This window comes from Myotis daubentonii, chromosome 8, assembly GCF_963259705.1.
Source record: "Myotis daubentonii chromosome 8, mMyoDau2.1, whole genome shotgun sequence".
NCBI lineage: Eukaryota > Metazoa > Chordata > Mammalia > Chiroptera > Vespertilionidae > Myotis > Myotis daubentonii.
This window is the reverse complement of record NC_081847.1, coordinates 26,163,445-26,182,956: the sequence shown is the minus strand read 5'-3', so window position 1 is coordinate 26,182,956 and position 19,512 is coordinate 26,163,445. Positions and strand designations below refer to the sequence as shown.

Here is a 19,512-nt window from a genome sequence, read left to right as displayed (position 1 = left end):
CTGTGTGTGCTTTCTCTGCACAGCCCTTGCTATTTTTCCTTCCAGGGGACTCCTAGAAGGAATCCTAAATGCCCCTCCTACTGGGCAGCCATTCAGTCACTGAGGAAAGCCATCCTGTACCTCCCTCCCTGAGTTTGACAGAGATTACCAACGTTCCCCACCAGTTGTCAAACTGCCTCAGTTCTTTTTTTTTTTTTTTTTTTAGTTTTATTGCTTAAAGTATTACAAAGGGTATTACATATGTCTCCTTTTTCCCCCCGCCCTTGACAATCCCCTGGCCTCCCCTACCCCACAGTGTCTTATGTCCATTGGTTATGCTTATATGCATGCATATAAGTCCTTCAGTTGCTTACCCGCCCCCTTCTGATCCCCTACCCTTTCCAGCCTTCCCGCTGCAGTTTGACAGTCTGTTTGAGGCAGCTCTGCCTCTGTATCTATTTTTGTTCATAATGCCTCAGTTCTTGATTCTCAGTTATGTCAGCCACCTTTCTTCTGATGTGCTTGTTTACTCATTGTCCAAGGATGAAATGGAATGAAACCGACACCTTTCAGTGCAGTGAACATGGCAGGAAGTTTTGTCATGACAACTAGGTGGGTTCTGAGAGCAGAAATGTTAACAAGGACTTGCTGCTGTCCCTCCATACCTTTATTTTCCCCTTCATAACACTCCACACTGATAACTCCGGGTCACATCTACATTTACTTTCCCTCCCCAGTAAATGTTCCCGGAAGGAAGGCCTCAGGCCTCAGTTATTCACTGCTGTGCCCCCAGCACAGGGCACTGGGCTTGGCCCATGGCAGGCATTTGTGGAAACAAAGTGGCCTGAAATGGAAGAACAGATAGTGAACGTGGGTCTCTTTAAAAGGAATGCAGAAGGCAGAAAGGGAACCATGCAAGAAAACACTGATGTCTTCCCTTGCAGAGCCAAGCTCACCAGTGGGGTAAGGGATGGTACAGAGCCCAGGTTTGCAGTGGAAAGTTATCAAAAAATAAGAGTTTTTAGAAGTTGGCTATTTTTAAAAAATATCTTTTTATTGATTTCAAAGAGAGGAAGGAAAAGGGAGAGAGAGATATAAACATCAGGGAAGAGAGAGAATTACTGATTGGCTGCCTCCTGCAAGCCCCACACTGGGGATCGAACCCAGCCATGTGCCCTGACCGAACCCTGACCTCGTGGTTCATGGGTCAAGACTCAACCACTTAGCAACACTGGATGGGCTGGAAATTGACAATTTTCAACTGTCTGCATTTTGTGTGTGTGTGTTCTAGGTTAATTTCTCTTTAGTTGTTGCTAATTTACAGTCTTGTCAATTCCTCAGCTTTGTTTTTATTCATTCGCTTGGAAACTTGAAGCATAGCTGATGGGCTAAAAATGTTTTCCTGTATTAGGCTCATTGTTCTTAAAAGTGAATCAAAACCATGAAGATGGGAAGGTGGAATCAGCATTCAAGACCATATGTGCCACTGGCGAACTAGGCTCTCAAACTGCAAGATGGGAATATAAACAGGCCAAATAACAATGGGCAGCAATTGTGCATTCAAAATCCCATTTTTACATAAAGGAATGGAACTTATGACCCTTTGCAGACACTGAATTTATCAATAAAAAAATGAACTATTAATCAACAAAATTCCCAACCATAAAGGGTTTTCAAATCATAGCACATCTGTCCTAATGTTGCCACTAAAACAATGTTGCAGGCAATGTGACAACATGTAGGTTCATGGTTCTCAAACTGTAAGCCCAGGTGCCCCAGAGGAATGCACAGGGAATGCACAGGGGGTGGCAGAGTAATTTCGATTTTTGAAGGAAACAGCAATAGCTAACCTCTGTCAGATAACTTTTAAATCACCAGCTCAAGGTAGTTCAAATTTCTACATTCAATTGCACCACTTGCCTTTTAATGACATCAGTGAATGAAGCATTTGGCAGTTGTCATGACAAAAAAAGTTCTGTGTAAAAATCAATGTGGAACAGGAAATGAGGATGTGTTACCCAACCTGGCTCCAAGGCTGAAGAAGGTGTGCAGTGCCCAACAGATGTGCATATTTTATTAGGATTTTCTTTAAAAATGACAAAAATTTAAAATCTCAATTTATGTGTATAATTGTTAAATATTTATTAAATTGTTTGGATTGAAATACTTAATAAATGTAAAGGTTAACTATTCCTTTTTTCCTAGGAGGGGCTGTGATGAATACTGAGACAATGGGTGCTTTGAACCAAGAAAGTTTGGGAACTACAGCATTAGGTGAAAAAAATGAAATAAAAACTGTACAGACATCGTAATCAATCTTGCTCTTCTCTTCGTGTGTGTGTGTGTGTGGTGTGTGTGTGTGTGTGTGTGTGTGTGTGTTTGTGAGTGTTTAAATAATGGAAGAAAGTACATCAAAATTCAACAGTGGAGCCTGGCTAGGCTGGCTCAGTTTTTTGAGCATCGACCCATGAACCAAGAGGTCACCGGTTCATTCCTGGTCAGGGCACATGCTTGGGTTGTGGGCTTGATCCTCAGTAGGGGGCATGCAGGAGGCAGCAGATGGATGGTTCTCTCTCATCGATGTTTCTATCTCTCTATCTCTCTCCAATCCTCTCTATCTCAAATCAATAAAAACATATTTTAAAAAAATCAACAGAGGACAGTGGAGATTCGATTGATCTTCCTTTTAAAATACAGTTTCCTATATTTTAAGTATTACTCTTATACACTGAAAATAATTAAAGGTTATGAAAAACATGTCCTCGGGTAAAGATTTTTAAAAGATACTTTAAAATTTAAAGATTATTACAAATAATTTCCCAAAGGAGCACATTTGCCTCTCTGGATAAAAATATCTGTTGAACATACCAGAGAGTTTCATTTTGGGAGAAGGTGTTATTGTACTTTGCTCCTTCTCCAGTTCCCTGCCCTACATTGCGGTTTTGAAGAAACCTGTTTCTATGTGCATCTCTCCTTTGCGTTGTTTTCTGTAAAAAAAAAAAAAAACACACACAAAACACCCACTTCCCACCCCTGCAGCCTTCAGGAAGGGAACTTGGCTTGGGGTTTCCAGCAGATGGGGCTTCTCAGCCTAACAGCTGGCAGATCTAGCAAAGATGAGGAGGCGGGGAGGGGTGGGCTGCCAATGTCACAGGCGCTGCTGCCAGAAGGGCCATTCCTCTGGCTCCTGCTTCATGGTGGAAGGAATGGCCTGCAGCATCCTGCAGGTCTGAGTTGAAGGAGATCATTGGAAACCTGCCCTGAGGAAACTTACACATGAAAGCACCCCTGAGTGCAAGAGATCTGCGGTGTTTGCTGGTCTCTGCTGCTCTCAGAAGACCCAACTTTGAGAACTCACATTTTATATAACTTTGAGAGTTATTATACAACTAGGGGTCCCTTGGCCTGGCCTGCAGCCTCGAGGGATGTCAGAGAGCCTGTTTTGGCCTGATCCCCACAGGCCAGGCCAAGGGACCCCACTGGTGCATGAACCTGTGCACCAGGCCTCTGTATGCATAGAAGATCTTTGGTTAATCTCTCCCAGCTCTCCCCCTCCCCCATCCCAGCCCTCCCCCTCCCCCCTTCCCTCTGAGATTTATCAGTCTGTTCCATGTTTCCATGCCTGTGGTTTCCGCTCCTGTGTAGAGTGTCTGCCTCCTGGTGGTCAGTGCTCATCATAGCTACCAGCCGGTCAGCCGATTGGCCAGTCGGCTGGTCATTTAGGCTTTTATATATATATATAGATTGAGACATCCGCATACAGTCTTTGTTATATTGTGAGAGAAAGCAAACCCAAAACACTGTTCTCTTCCTAAAAAAGGCCATTTTTATTATACTTTGTATTTGCGATCATCAGGTTTGTTTCATTTTTAAAAACTGTATTGCCCACGAATATTGTACATGTATTAGACTGTTTAGTCCTCACACCAGCCCTATGAGTAGTACTATTATATCCACTTTAAACAGACCAGGAAGTAAGCAGGCAGAGGTTGAGTAACTTGCACAAGGTCCGATATCTGGAACAGGCAGAAGAACCACAATTGAGATTGATCTTGGAGAGTGTGGGTCCAGAGGGCTGTTAAGCAAGACACTGTCACTGTCTCTGGGTACAATTATTTCCTGATCTCGGGATATCCTTACATCGGGTATGAAAATAAGACTGCATTCTTTTAACACATTGTTTGCGGGTAGTTTTGATCGCACGCTAACAGGTGGTGTGGGCCATTTTTGCTAATTTTTTGCACAAATGGCAACGTTCAGTAAAATTACGATAACTTTAGTTTACGTATTTATACGTTACCCGCATTCTACCGCTAGTCTATAAAAAACATATTAATACGTGTCCCGCACTCTACTACACTGATAGAACGTATAAATACGTAAAACGTATGTTTCCTGCATACAATGTGTTAAAATCCAAAGTTATACCTTCTCTAAATTTTCTAAGAAGTGTAGTAATTCCACTCTCAAAGCTTTCACAACAAAGTGCTTATATATTCAATTGTGTTCTCTATTCTATTATAACATCCTATATAATAAAAGGCTAATAAGCAAATAGACCAAACAGTGGAATGACTGGTTGCTATGACACACACTGACCACAAGGGGGAAGCTGCTCAATGCAGGAGCTTCCCCTTGGTGGTCAGTGCGCTCCCACAGGAGAAGCACTGCTCAGCCAGAAGCTGGGCTCACAGCTGGCGAGCGCAGTGGCAGTGGCGGGAGCTTCTCCCCGCTCCATGGCAGTGCTAAGGATGTCTGACTGATGGCTTAGGCTCGCTCCCCATGGGGGGCAGGCTAAGCCATCAGTAGGACATCCCCCGAGGGTTCCCAGACTGCGATAGGGTGTAGACTTGGCTGAGGGACCCCCCCCCACCCAGTGCATGAATTTCGTGCACCAGGTCTCTAGTTTATTATATTTTGTTTGTCTATACAAATCCCTCTCCCACACTAGCTTGTGTGCTCTGTAGAGATGGGGCCAAACATCGTTTTTCTCTATAGCTTCATTGCCTGGAATGTAGTAAGTTCACAATCAATATTTGATGACAAAATGAAAGCTGCTGCTAGACTGATAGGAGTTTCTATTGATGCTGTATCTGTATCCCCTCAGTCCACCCTGTAGGTCACCTGCAGCTAGTGCCTGTCCCTGCTGAAGGTTTCCTGATTCTCTCTACCTTAAAGTGTTTTCTAGCTGCTGGGGAATGCTTGGTCAAAGGTGGGGCAGGTGGATTTTACCAAGAAATTAATTCCTGGGAGCAACCTGCAGCCAGTGAGGGATGGGAAGTGACAGATGCCCTGGCTTCCCCGCTGGGACAAGTCTGAGGTGTGTTCTGCAAAGTCCCTCAGGGCATCCACACCAGAACTGGGCCCCAGCTGCCCACAGCAGTTACTGTTCATAAACACACCCTTTCTTGACCTCCCTTCCTTCCTGGTCTCAGTACTCGATTCCCTCAAAGCCACATGGAAGTTAATTCTGCCAATAACCTAAATGAGCTTCGAAGCCAACTCTTCCCCAGTTGAGCCCTCAGATGGAAGGCAGCCTAGCTGACAGCTTGTTTTCAGCCTTGTGAGAGCCTGAGCAGAGAATGCAGCTAAACTGTGCTTGACTCCTGACCTCTGAGAACTGTAATGTGTGTTGTTATAATTTGTTGAATTTATGGTAACTTGTTAAACATTTTGGTACCTGGAAGTGGGGTGCTGCTGTAACAAATACCTAAACACATGTGTATTAGCTGGCTATGGCTACTGCACTGAGTGGTTTAACAACAGAGAATTATTTCTTATAGTCTGGAAGGTGGAAGTCCAAGATTAAGATGTCAGTGGGGTTGTTTCTTCTAAGACCTCTCTTCCTTGCCTTACAGATGACGGTCTTCTTGCCATGTCCTCACACGGTCTTTTCTCTGTGACCGCCTGCCCTTGGTGTCTCTTCCTCTTCTTGTAAGGACATCAGTCCTATAGGGTTAGGGCTCCAGCTTTATGACCTTGTTTAACCTTAATTGCCTCTTAAAGGCCCATCTCCAAGTGTAGTCACACGGGGGTTGGGGTTTCAAACATATGAATTTTGGAAAGACACATGCGGTTCATAACACAGGAGTGTTTGTAACCAGGAAGTGAGTAGAGGCTGAAGGAATTTGAAGGAACATGGTAGAGAAAGTCATAATTGCCATGAGCAGACTCTTAGTAGAAACCTGGACTTCGAGGATGCCGATGGTGAGGCTCAGCAGCAAATGAGGAACATGTCATTGGTAAGTGGAGGAAGTGGGTCCTTGCTCTGTGGTGGAAGAAAGTTTGGCAGAATTGTCTCCTGGAGTTATGTGGAAAGCAGAAACTGGAAGTGATAAACATGTCCACATATCTAAGGAGATTTCCAAGAAAAGCGTGGCAGGTGCTGCCTGGTTCTTACTGCTTACAGTAATTGCAGGAGGAGAGAGATTAATTGAAGGAAGAACTTACAATTTAAAGAAAAGAAACCAGAATCTCATGTCTCAAAAAATTCTGAGCTTCTCCAGATGGCAAAGATGCAAAAATGAAGAGCTGCCTCTCAGGAAAGCATGTTCGGCGGGTTTGAAGGTACAGAGGCTAAAACTCAGAAAGACCAAAGTTCAGATGAGGCCATCACACAGAGGCCTTTGTAAGGAATGAAGGGTGTACCTCACAGATCTCAGTGCAACCAGAGAACCTCTAGGGCAGGGGTGGGCAACCCCTGGCACACATGCCAAACATGGCACGCCAGTAACTTTTGCTGGCACGAGAAACCCTCTCTTATTATCTTCCATTTACAATTGTGAATCTTTGTTCTCAGTGATGAATTTTGTTAAGTCTAGTAATAGGGGTAGTCTGATGGATGAAAATAGTAGCTTGTGCATATCTCTGAAGGTCACGAAATATAAACCTGATGTAAAATCTCTGTCATCAGTGATGCAGCAGCAAAAGTCCCACTGATAATATCAAACGGAGTCATAAAGTTTTCTGTTGGACTATCAGTGTACATGTATACATTAAAAAATAAATGTATTTTTCATCATCATATACTGTGTTTTTGTCGCTCAAATAAATGTTATTATTTCTTCAAGGTTCTTCACAAGGTACACCTTAAGATATATCAAGTAGGTGTAACATGTTCTCAAAAAATTAGGGTTGGCAGGCAGAAGAATTTTGAGTCAGAGATTTTGCTGGTTTTGGCACGCACTCACAAAAAGGTTGCCCACCTTTGCTCTAGGGAGCTGAGGGGCATCTCAGCAGGAGGCCAAGAACAGAGGGTTTATCTGAAACACATCAGTGGCTATTGCTCTTGCCTAATGGAGTGAGCCACAGTGAAGTCCACACAAGGTTTACAAAGTCACTGAGAAGTTGGTTAAATAGAAACTTTGCTAGCTTGGACTGCAGGGACAGATATTACAAAACATAAGGAGGCTGTCAGACCCCTCAAGTTCTCCCAGCAATGGAAAGCAGGCCGGTAGCACCACTCTGCTGTGAACACAGGCTACCTTTCATGAAAAAGAAGAGCAGAACCAAGAATCCAGAGGATGGAGCCTGAGCCACAGAGGTTATTCCTGAGCCTTGACTCCTAACTGAGGGACTCAAAACATTCGCCAGGCTAGGTTTCACAAGGGCTCTGGACCGGTGACTCCTTTTTACCTTTCATTTCCCCTGTTTTGACTGGAGTGTCTGCAACTATTACCCTATGTCTGCCCCACCATCTCATGTTGGGAGGGCTGGAGGCAGATGCTCAGCACTGTAGTTTCACACAGGTCCACAGCTGGAGAGTAACTGTGCCCCAGCAGCTGTGATTGGTAGATCACACTCAAGCCCTTTATCCACACCTGACCCCAATTTTACTTTACGATGATGCCCTAACGCAGTGGTTCTCAACCTTGGCTGCACATTAGAATCACCTGGGAATCTTTTTAAAATCCTGATTTCTGGGCCTCATCCTCCGGAAATTCTGTTTCTTTGTTATAGGGTGGGGGTACAACATTAGTAACAAAGAAACAGAATTTCTGGAGGATGAGGCCCAGAAATCAGGATTTTAAAAAGATTCCCAGGTGATACTAATGTGCAGCCAAGGTTGAGAACCACTGCCCTAATGCAAGGGTGGGGACCCTTTTTTTTTCTGCCAAGGACTGTTTAGATATTTATAACATCATTCACTTAATATAAATATATGTTGCTATGATAAAAGCTCCTAGATTTATTGAATTTCAAGTTTCACCTGCAGTTGCCTTGGCAGGGTCAGACCAAATGATTTCGTGACCCTTATATGGCCTGCAGGCCAGATGTTCCCCACCCTTGCCCTACTGGGATGACACTCAGGGAATCTGGGGTTGGGATGAATGTATCTTGCATGTGGGAGAGACAATGGGGAGCAGGATGGACAAGCCCAAGGATGACGCCCCCTGCTGGTGCTCCCAGCTTCAAATAATCCCCTTTCTATTAGCAAGGGCAGGACCTGTGCTTGCTTCTAATCAATAGGACATGGCAGAGGTAATGGGCTGTCACTCCCACGGCTGGCTATGTTCTACATGATACAGCATCAGTACTGGGATATCATTTTGTGATTCTGTTATGGTGAATACGTAAGACTCCAAGCAGAGTGGCTCTTGCTCTCCCGTGGCCTTGAAGAAGCAAGCTACTCTGAGTTCCACAGAGAGGAAGTGAATTCCACCCACAGCCTAGAGGAGCTGGGAAGTGGATGCTTCCCCAGTTACGCCTCCAGAGGGCAGTGCAGCCCAGCTGATGGCAGTCTGGGAGCCCTTGAGCAGAGGGACCCAGTTAAGCCTGCCTCCACTCCAGACTCAGGGAAACTGTGAGATAATAAATGCGTATTCCTTTAAGCCATGAAGTTTGTGGTAATTTTTTATGCAGCAATGAAAAACTAATACAAAGATTCTCAAAAGGAAGTGGATTATGTGATGATAGCAAATGCTTAGATTCATGCCATCTCAGGCACAGTTTTTTTTTTCATGGAAGTTTTAATGTTATTGGTAATAGCAGGAGCATTCAAACACTTGGACAGTGATGTGCTGCTTGAAAGTGATCAAAGTATTGATGAATTGCCTTCTCACTAGTTTATACAGAGGCAACAATATAATGCTTATATTTACTCATACAAGACAAAAATGATAAAAATTCTAGGATTTGACAGTGCCACAAAGAAGCCTACAGTGGCCATCTTAGTGCCCCAAATTCTATAAGATGCTAAATGAGAGTAAAATTAAATCTTTCCAGTTCCACGCATGTGTGGGAGTCACAGAGAGAGCCGCATGCTTTTTCTTTTGATTTAGAAGGGTTATTTTCAGTTAGGTCACCCCTGCCAGTGGAGAAGCGCTGGGGCAAATAAGGCACTCCTAACAGTATCATCTCCCTTTATATAGAATTTTCCAGTTATCAAAGCACCACCATCCTCATTTGACAAGTTCAGCTGACAGGAGGTCAGGACAGGCCACTCAGGGAGAAACCAACAGAAGTCGGGAGAGAAGCTTGTGATCTGGAGGTTTGCTGTCTAACTTCACATACCATCAGCCCAAGGAGCGGCCAGGCCACCCTGGAGACAGATGAGCAGCACGCATTTGGGCATTTACTCATTTGCTTCTTGGTGCACACTTTCATTGACACTTCCTGTTTAAATGTTCTGCCTACTTCACTTGAGAAAACTGTGGATCATGCACATAATGAAAGACTCTGCAGAAGGCCCTGAATCCTCCACAACTACAAAATAAAGTCATATGGCATGCAATTTAAAGAAAATTCTGAATAGGAACAGCTGAAAACCCAAGTCAATATAGAAGAGAGAGTTGGTTGCAATCGCAGATTTCCACCAGCCTGTCAGAAGCTCACAAATATTGGAAAACTGGCATTTGGCCAAGACATAAGGCATTGTACCCTTCTTCCATTGACTGCTTTTATGTCATGATCTCTTGTCTCATTTTTCCTTGTTCCTTTCATTTTATTTTATTTTTTAAAAATATATTTTATTGATTTTTTTACAGAGAGGAAGGGAGAGAGATAGGGAGTTGGAAACATCGATGAGAGATAAACAACGACCAGCTGCCTCCTGTACACGCCCTACTGGGAATGTGTCCGCAACCAAGGTATATGCCCTTGACCAGAATTTAACCTGGGACCCTTCAGTCTGCAGGCGAATGCTCTATCCACTGAGCCAAACCATCTAGAGCTCCTTGTTCCTTTTAAATAAGGACAACTGGACCAAATTAGAGTTGTTGGTTCTACCTAACTTAAATAACTGTGCCAAAATGGCTTTAAATCTGCACAATTCTATGTGTATACGCCTTTCTGTTGATTAATTCATAGCTTCTTATTTCAATGATTGTTCTAGCTTCTGATATATATTCTGCATGGTTTATAATATGTAATTCTCAGTGACTTGGACAATTTCTCCAGAGAAGACACTTCCAAACAGTGGGATCATCCAATCTACATGGTATAGTTTGGCCCCTTAAACATTTTACTTTCCCTTTTCTAAGAGGCTGGTCGAGTCAATAGGATTCTCTGGAACCACCAATGTGTCCAAGAGCTGCCAACAGTGCTAGCTGCACTCATGGGATTTGGAGAGAGAGAGAGGACCAGTCTGAAGAAGTTTGGTGAGAGTATATGGTACAGTTAAAAGCATTTGAGTAACTCTACTCTTTCTGGGGGAATTTCAACCTAGTTGACCATTGTTTGTCATTTCTTGTTTGGTTTTATTTTTTTATTTTTTTCACAGGTAAAAACTGTGTCTGAAGTCTCATTTGCAGAAATACAGGACTGGATCTATACTCAAGATGTATTTTCCAGTCATCCCCCAGATGGCATTTAAGCATCTATAACAAATATTTTCATGTCATACGGACTGGATGCTCACACATTTGGCATTAGGGGTAGAAAGCGATAAAGTGAGTAAGAGCATCATGGGACTCAGGAACTCAGCACGTAGCAAACCTTGCTCCAACTCTCAGTGGGGCTTTTAAATTCTGTCATAGAGGATAATAAGCCAGCTCATCCAGAAGATGGAAAAAATGAGCTAAATGGTCCTTTTAAGTACTACGTCCACTGAGCACTGTGGATTATCACTGAGCTTCCTCCTTCACTGCTCGCCAGGACCTGTTATGGCCTGGACAAGTGAAAAACCATGGTGAAATAAATGATACCCTGTCCTCACCCAATAATAAACATGCTCTCTAAAAGAGAGCGCTTATCCTGGGCCTTCAGCTAGAATGTTACCCTAAGACTCTAGAATGTTCTATCCTTCTAGAATGTTCCTCATCAAATGATAACTGTACTCAAGGTAGTTATTTGGGCATTTTTCCTTTATCATGATGACCAAGAGCAGAGGACTTTTCTGGGAATACTGAACACTCCATTTTCTAGTTTTTATAAAAACTTGGGATATGAGAAAAATAATGAAACCAAAAAAGGAAATTCTCTCCAATCCCTACTTCTTTTCATATGTGGCCCACCCTATTATGTGGTCATTAATTAAGCATGAGCCTTCTCTTGGGGGGGGGATATGCTCAAATAGTAAGATATTTCCTATTATTAACCAGTAGAGTTGGTTAATTAGTCAGTTTCTATTAACTCTCAATCAGTACCTGTTTTAAATGGAAGGTCCTTTTGTTCCTAAAGATTTATCTTTTCAAATATCCATCTTTGTATATTTTACATTTATCTGGCTTAAAAAGTTTCAAAACCCTATCAGAAAATGAAATTTACAAGATAAAGAATCAGAAGACTCTGCATTGATCTTTAGGTAGAACATACTCACATATTCAATACCAGAGCAGAATGACCAAGATGATGCACAAATAATGGAATTGCAATTCTAATTTAGTCAGCTCAGATGACACCTTATAAATAAGCTTTTCCCATAATTTATTAACTATGATCCTACTTTGAATCCTTTAAAAGAATGCATCCACCTTTGGTTTGCCTATTATTTAAATACAATCTAGTCAATATTCATGTTAACATAGAATAAGGTATTCATGTTGCTCAGATGTCTACTAATATAATGAGCAAGAGATATAGAATAGAATCTGATCTGTTGGGATAGCATAATGAAAAATTCAGTAATGTTTAACTACCCTAGGGAGCTTTTGGGGCAATTACTTGATGATCTATGGAATTCTTATTCTGAAGTACAGAAGAAAACTGCAATGGCTGCATTTTCTCTGTAGAAACTTAATGTACCTTAAATTTATTGGATCTGAGTTCTGCTTTAACACAATTATTTTCATGACAATTTCTTGCCAAAAATCTACTAGCCATTTCTTTAGGGTAATTATATCTTATTCCATGACTCAAATGATTCACTTTTATTTAAAATAGCTATTTCTTAAAGTATAGCAACAAATTTGAACATATATGTATGCATACATATGTAAATATATATGATTACATATATAAAACTTGTATATGTGTATATCTATGCATGTGTGTATATATGCATATGTATAAAATTATTTATTTTAAAATATGTTAATACTAAATTTTATATAAGAATTCAAACATTTGGAGGGCAAATGCAAAACAACAAAAGATTGTCTAATATAATGTTTAATCAAAAGTTATTGCCAATATTTACCAGAAGGGGTGGGTAATATTCTTCAGTATAAAGATTAGCAAACATCACTTAAGTGCAATAAACATTTCCGATATTGTGATTGTATTTTATGTGTCTGATTTAAAAAAAAAATCTCACATGTAAAAGCTGAGGATCCTTTGCATGTGCTGCAATTTACAGTAAGTGGTGAGCATTATAATCATTGAAAAATGATTATGGCTAATCTGTGGATATTTAAAAACAAATACACTACGTAGGCATCTTATACTTTGCCTTTAAAGATGAGACGCTTCATCAAGTGACAACCTGCTTCTTAAGTCAACTTAAAGCCAAATCCTCATCATACCTTCATGGGAGCCAGCTGGATGGGTGTGATGCATGACGGGTCCACCATGGGCTTCGGCCTGTTGGCCGTGTCTGCCAACAGACTATGCCACTGCTGCGGCAGGCCGGTGAATTTCTGTTCCTGTGGGTCAAACCCTGTGTGAACCCTGTGTTCAAAGTTGGACGGACCAGATATTTCAATCTTTTTCTTTTTCTTTCCAAACATGATGCAAAGACCTGAGGAAGGCAAACAGAAAAGAGGCAGCTGTTTATCTGTTGCCAGCAGAAGACCACAGGGAAATGATTCACTTGTCCAGAGTTACATCTTTTCAGTAGTTCCTCTATATACCAGCTACAAAATAATGAAAGTTGGGTCTTCAGGGTATGTAACTTGCTGTAGCCCATGGGACAACTGAAACCACAGTGACACTAGGATGAAACGTGCTTGCACATGGGGGCTTTCCCTCCTGCTGCTCTGGGAACCATTGCCAGCATGAGAGACAGGTCATCCTGTGGGAGATGACAGACCATGTGGCCCAGGCACCTGTCAGGCCAGCAGCCACCAGCCCGGGGGGCAGCAGCTGGCCACTAGTAGCCCACGCAAACCAGCAGAAGAACCACCCAGACGAGCTGGACTCAAAGTACTGACCTACAGAATCAGGGCACAAATAAATGGCTTTGCTTTAGGTCATTATACTTTGGAGTAAATTGTTGCATGGAAAAAAGCTAACTGTCAGAGGAATGCAAAAACCTGGTTATTTTCCCATTTTTCTCTTTGTTTTTGCTGCTTCACAGTCTCAAGTAACAATGTACAATCAGTAGCTATATTAGCTGTTATACAATCCTGTTACCTCAGAAGAGTCTTGGCTATGACACTCCTGTCATGGTGGTTGAGGGCCTGCAATGTTTTTAGTGGCCAGAAAATTATACCAAATAAGTAAGTGGCTCTGTATACCATCTCTCCGTGTATTTAGTGAAAATAAAAATACATTGGAAAATATAATTTGGTCATGTGTTGGCTGAGTCCACTTGACATTTAAGTAAACTTTATGACCATCTTTTTTAAAACAACAATTTAGAAAAATCATTTTAGAAGAGTTCTTTTGCATGCATTCATACCTGAGCAAGCACTGAAAATGCTCAGCCAAGTGTTTTTAGAACCAGAACAGAAATGCCTTACTATCCCTTCCTGATTATGAATTTCCCAGTGGTTGCTATGCCATTCAAGTGAGAGTATAAAAAAGAAAATAATAATGAATTAATACTGTTCTTGTTTTTCAATAAGACACTTGTAGTGAGGAAACCCACAGCTGAATTAATTTACCTATGTTGCATCTGTGATACTATCCACCTGTAACCTAAATGCTAACAAATACCGTTCAATAGTCCAATAAGTTTGAGTTAAAGAGTTATAGAGGAAGCAAGTGAAAAGAAAAATATACAACAGTTCCAACTCCTACAGCAACAATCCTGTCTCTCCACGCTGTAGTGGCAACCCCCAGGGATGGCCATTACTCTGAGAGCAGTGAGGACCCCGCATTCAGGGAAAAGGTGGACAAAGTCCTGGTGCTTTTTAGCTCCGTAGGACAGAGGGATACATGGTAGGGCAGTGAAGACCTGCTTGGGGGATGCTTCCTTCTCTCTGATGTGACTCTGCCTGTCCCTGGCATGGTGCGAAATGTTCAGTGTGTATGACCTCACTTCATGGTGTGAAATGTTCAGTGTGTATGACCTCACTTCATGGTGCGAAATGTCCAGTGTGTATGACCTCACTGAAAATTCACCACAGCCCTTTATTTGGGGTCCCCAACACCACCCAGGTTTCATTTGCTCAGAGAACTCACAGGACCCAGCATATGGTCATGTTCATGGTTGTGATTTATTTCAGTGAAAGGACACAGAGCAAAACCAGTGATGGGAAAGGGTGTGTGGGACGAGTCTGGAGGGAGGCAGGCACAGTTCGAAAGGGTCCTCTCCCGTGGACTCACACGGGACAGGACTAATGCCTCCAGCCCTGAACGGTGACAGCAAATTTGGAATGAGGTCTGCCAGGGAAGCTCATAGAGGCTAGGTCCGTGATGGCGAATCTTTTGAGCTCGGCGTGTCAGCATTTTGAAAAACCCTAACTTAACTCTGGTGCCATGTCACATAGAAATTTTTTGATACTTGAAACCATAGTAAAACAAAGACTTATATTTTTGATATTTATTTTATATATTTAAATGCCATTTAACAAAGAAAAATCAACCAAAAAAATGAGTTCGCGTGTCACCTCTGACACGCGTGTCATAGGTTCGCCATCACTGGGCTAGGTGCTGAGGACTTAACTGGGGACGTGTCACATAGGCACCGTCTGCCTGGTCTGTGCCAAAACTTCAGACTCCAGAAGGAAAGCAGGGGTTCAGCAGAAACTGTACAGTCTGCAGAAACTGTTCAGCCTCAGTGAGCCATTCTTATCGGGGAATGATGGGAGCCCTCCCCTCCTAACCCCAAATTCCCCGATGCCAGCCAAGGGCCCACCAAGCAAATAGGTGTTTCTTAGCTAGCAGTCCTGGGCTGGCTGTGTCAACTCTTTTCTGCACAAGAGGTGTTACTATCATATCTCCATTTTACAGAAGCTCAGAGCCCGGGTTAGACACTGGCAAAGCCGGACACTCAGAACCTCCAAGTACCTGCTCTTCATCACTGGGCGACGTGTTGCTGCCCTGCATCTGCCTTCTCTACTGGACACACCCTGCCCTTCCTAGAAAACCCTGCTCCCCTAGAAATACAGGTTGGCTCTAACAAGGGAACTGTGAGGTTCTGGAGGTTCTTGGCTCCTGTCGTGTCTCTCTGGACATGCTGACCGTTTTTTTCTGAGACTCAGTAGACCTCTGTCACTGAGCAGGGAAGGCTAGAGGAGAACCTGTAACACAGAACAGAAGACCCTTTCTGTTTAGTATCCATGCAAACCCAGGGCATGGAATACCTCATCCCACTCCTGAGTTCCAGCAGACCCTCCAGAACCATTTGATAGCGTGGATGGAAAAGGTGCCACATACTAACCCCGACAAGCTCAGGGCAGGCCTGCATGGCAGCCTTACACACTCAGAGACCTAAATTAACCACATGGTCTGAAATGAAAACTTCCTAACTAAAAGCGAGTCATGGTGGGTAGTCACGTCCTAGGCCAGTACTTTCCTTGACAAAGGTTGATCTCTACTTAACTGAGCCTATTGTCATATTGCATCTAAAATAACATACCTTTGGAAGTCAGCCTCCTGGGGCAGAATCTCCCACCAGAGCACAGAACCCCTCATTGTTATCTTGTTCTCTGCAAACCATCTCTATGTGCTGTAAATGCTAGTTGTTAACTATCGTGTACCCACCAATGTAGAAGAGTTATGTGCCTACCAGCTTTACTCCCTATCCAATCTCAGAGATTTCCCTGCTTTTCTTTATCCCGCCTCCCTAGACTACCCCCAATGAATTTCACCTAACTCCAGACTTGATTCTTAAGGGCTGGTATGACTGTTAAATTTCATCATCAGTATGAGATTACATTCACTTCCAGTGAATTTTAGGCAAAATCAATAATCGTGTACTTGGAACCAGCCTGGGATGTACAGGTAGGCTGGTTGGGTGGATGGGTAGGGGGCTTCTAGAGCCTGTGTGATATCACAAAGCAGCAGGAAATTTGAAGATGAACAACAAAACGAATGTCACCTTGCAAGATGTAAGCTCTTAAAAAAAAAAAAGAAGATTATTCTAAAGAAGCCCATTACAACAAAAAGAGAAAGACAAACTTTGAGAAAACCAAAAACTGGAATAGAAAGACAACATAATCATAATATAATTCTTGGCTCATCAGTAAGCAGTGACAAAAATCATAAAACATAAGGACCATTTACTGCTATAACCAAAAATAGCCAAAAGAATTATATTGAAAAAATAGAGAAAGTGGACAGATAACATAATAAAGCTAAATTCTATCTATTGCAGCAGAAAATAAAAGGGTGGAGAGTCCTAAATTTTATATAGCTGTGTACATATACTTGGGCCCATATGTAAAAAAACTGAAAAAACATATGGTGGCTTCTGGAAAGCAGAACTTGGAGTTATCACGGGGCAGGTCAGGGAACCACAAGATTTCTTACACTTGTTTTGTAAACCATCTGTGGTATTTTATGTCCTACAATATTTTCAAATCAATTGAAAGCAAAGCACTTGTTAAAATTAACATACATCAGAATACTAATATTTTCAAATAAAACTAAAAATCCACCCAATAGATTGATGTTCAGATGACGATTGCAGCTTCCAAATGGCACTAGCCCATTTTGGTGAGAAGTGGCAGTTGAGAGTCTGAATGTTCCTTAAGGTTCATTAGAATAATGGGTAGATTTCTAATCCTGTACCCTTTTCACCCTTGTTCTATTATACATTACTTGCTATAGGTTTTGAGTGTTTGCAAACTTACCTAATTCTGTGGTAGCTAAATCCACTGAAAGGGATTTGTAATTGGATGAGCAGATGGAGGCATGGAAAGGAACTGCATATGACAGGTAAGACATAAACAAATGTCCCCTATTTCTCAACTCTCTAGAATGTCTCCTACCATAGGTCCTCAGCTTATGGGATAAGCATTGTATAAGTCAGGGTTCTCCCAAGAAACACAGCCAACAGGACTTAGTATAGGAATTGGCTAATGTGGTTATGTTGGCCAAGATGTCCCATGATCTGCCATCTACCATCTGGAGAACCAGAAAAGCTAGTGGATTATTCAGCCGAGACCATAGGTCTGAGAATCAGGGGTAATGGTGTCAGTTCGGTTCTGAGTCTGAAAACATGAGAACCAGGAGCATCAAAGTCCAAGGGCAGAGGACGGATGTCTCAGTTCAAGCAGGGAGAGAGCAAATTCATCTTTCCTTTCTCTTTTTGTTCTATTTGGGCCCCCAAGGAATCGGAGGGTGCCCACCCATGATGGGGAGGGTCATCTGCTTTATTCAGTTCACCAAATCAAATGCCAGTCTCTTCTAGAAACATCCTCACAGACACACCCAGAAATAATGTTTAGCAGCTATCTGGGATTCCCTTAGCCAGTCAAGCTGACACATAATATGCACCATCCCAAGCATGTAGGGGAAGAACTGATAAGAACGTTCTTCATGTTTACACAGAAAATGAAGTGGTTTGCAGGTAGATATTAAAACTCCTCCTGACTGTAACATGCTCACTGGCCTGGAAAATAGCCACTAGCATTTTTTTTTTTCTCCTCAAGAAGTCAATTTCAGGACTCTGAATTCCATTTTCAACTTTCTTGCTCAAAGGCTACCTTCTTATATATATACTAGAGGCCTGGTGCACAAAAATTTGTGCACTCGGGGGGGAGGGGGGGTACCTCAGCCCGGCCTGTGACCTCTTGCAGTCTGGGACCCCTCAGGAGATAACAACCTGCTGGCTTAAGCCTGCTCCCGGGTGGCAGAGGGCAGGCCCAATCCCTAGGTGCAGCCCCTGGTCAGGCTCAGAGCAGGGCTGATTGGGGAGTTGGGGCACCACCCCCTGTCATGCACAAAGCAGGGCAGATTGGGAGGGTGCAATGCCACCCTCAGTCACGCTCAGGGTAGGGCCAATTGGGGGGTTGGGGCACTGCCCCCTGTCACACTCAAGGCAGGGTCGATGAGGAGGTTGCGGTGCCACTCCCTGTCACACACAGAGCAGGGCCAATCAGGGGGTTGGGGAGCTCCCCCCTGTCACGCACAGAGTAGGTCCTATCAGGGGGTTGGGGCGCCACAACTGTCACACTCAGGACAGGGCCGATGGGGAGGTTATGGCTCTACCCCATCACACACAGAACAGGGCCGTGGGGTGGGGGTTGGGGCGCCACCCTCTATCACCCACAGAGCAGGGCCAATCAGGGGGTTGGGGCGCCTCCACTCTCACACTCAGGGCAGGGCCAATGGGGAGGTTATGGCTCTACCCCGTCACACACAGAGCAGGGCCGATCAGGGGGTCGGGGTGCTGCCCCCTGTCACACACAGAGCCGTAGGGCAATCAGGGGGTTGGGGAGCTCCCCCCCATCAGGCACAGAGCAGGGCTGATCAGGGGGTTGGGGCTCCTTCCCCTGTCATGAACAGAGCAGGGTGGATAGGGGGGTTGTGGCCCCACCCCCTGTCACACACAGAGCCGCAGGGCAATCAGGGGGTTTGGGCACTGCCCCCTGTCACACTGATCTCGGTGCCGGGAGGCCTCTCGGCTCCGCTGATCCCGGTGCTGAGAGGCATATTACCCTTTTACTATATAGGATAGAGGCCTGGTGCATGGATGGGGGCCGGCTGGTTTGCCCTGAAGGGTGCCCTGGATCAGGGTGGGGGTCCCCACTGGGGTGCCTGGCCAGCCTGGATGAGGGGATGATGGCTGTTTGCAGCTGGTCACACACCCTTCAGGGTGGGGGTCCCCACTGGGGTGCCTGGCCAGTCTGGGTGAGGGGCTGAGGGCTGCTTTCAGGCTGGCAGGTGACTGAAGCTCCCAACCGCTCCTTTTTTTCTTTTTTTTCTTTTTTATTCTGAGCCAGCTTTAGCTTTGAGGCTTGGCTCCAGCTCTTAGGCCTCCACTGCTGAAAGCAGGTTTCTGGCCTTTGTTTACCTTCTGTATTTGAAACAATGTTGCAATCC

At 43.6% G+C, this 19,512-nt stretch overlaps 1 protein-coding gene across 1 annotated transcript in view; it reads right to left on the bottom strand.

Moving 5' to 3' along the window:
* PAK5 (p21 (RAC1) activated kinase 5) overlaps nt 1–19,512 on the bottom strand; it is a 248,355-nt gene that overhangs the window by 70,739 nt on the left and 158,104 nt on the right. The window contains exon 3 of the mRNA XM_059705572.1: nt 12,882–13,096. Within this exon, the coding sequence (XP_059561555.1) occupies nt 12,882–13,085 (204 nt within the window). The 5' untranslated portion in view covers nt 13,086–13,096. The remainder of the gene's footprint in view (nt 1–12,881; nt 13,097–19,512) is intronic.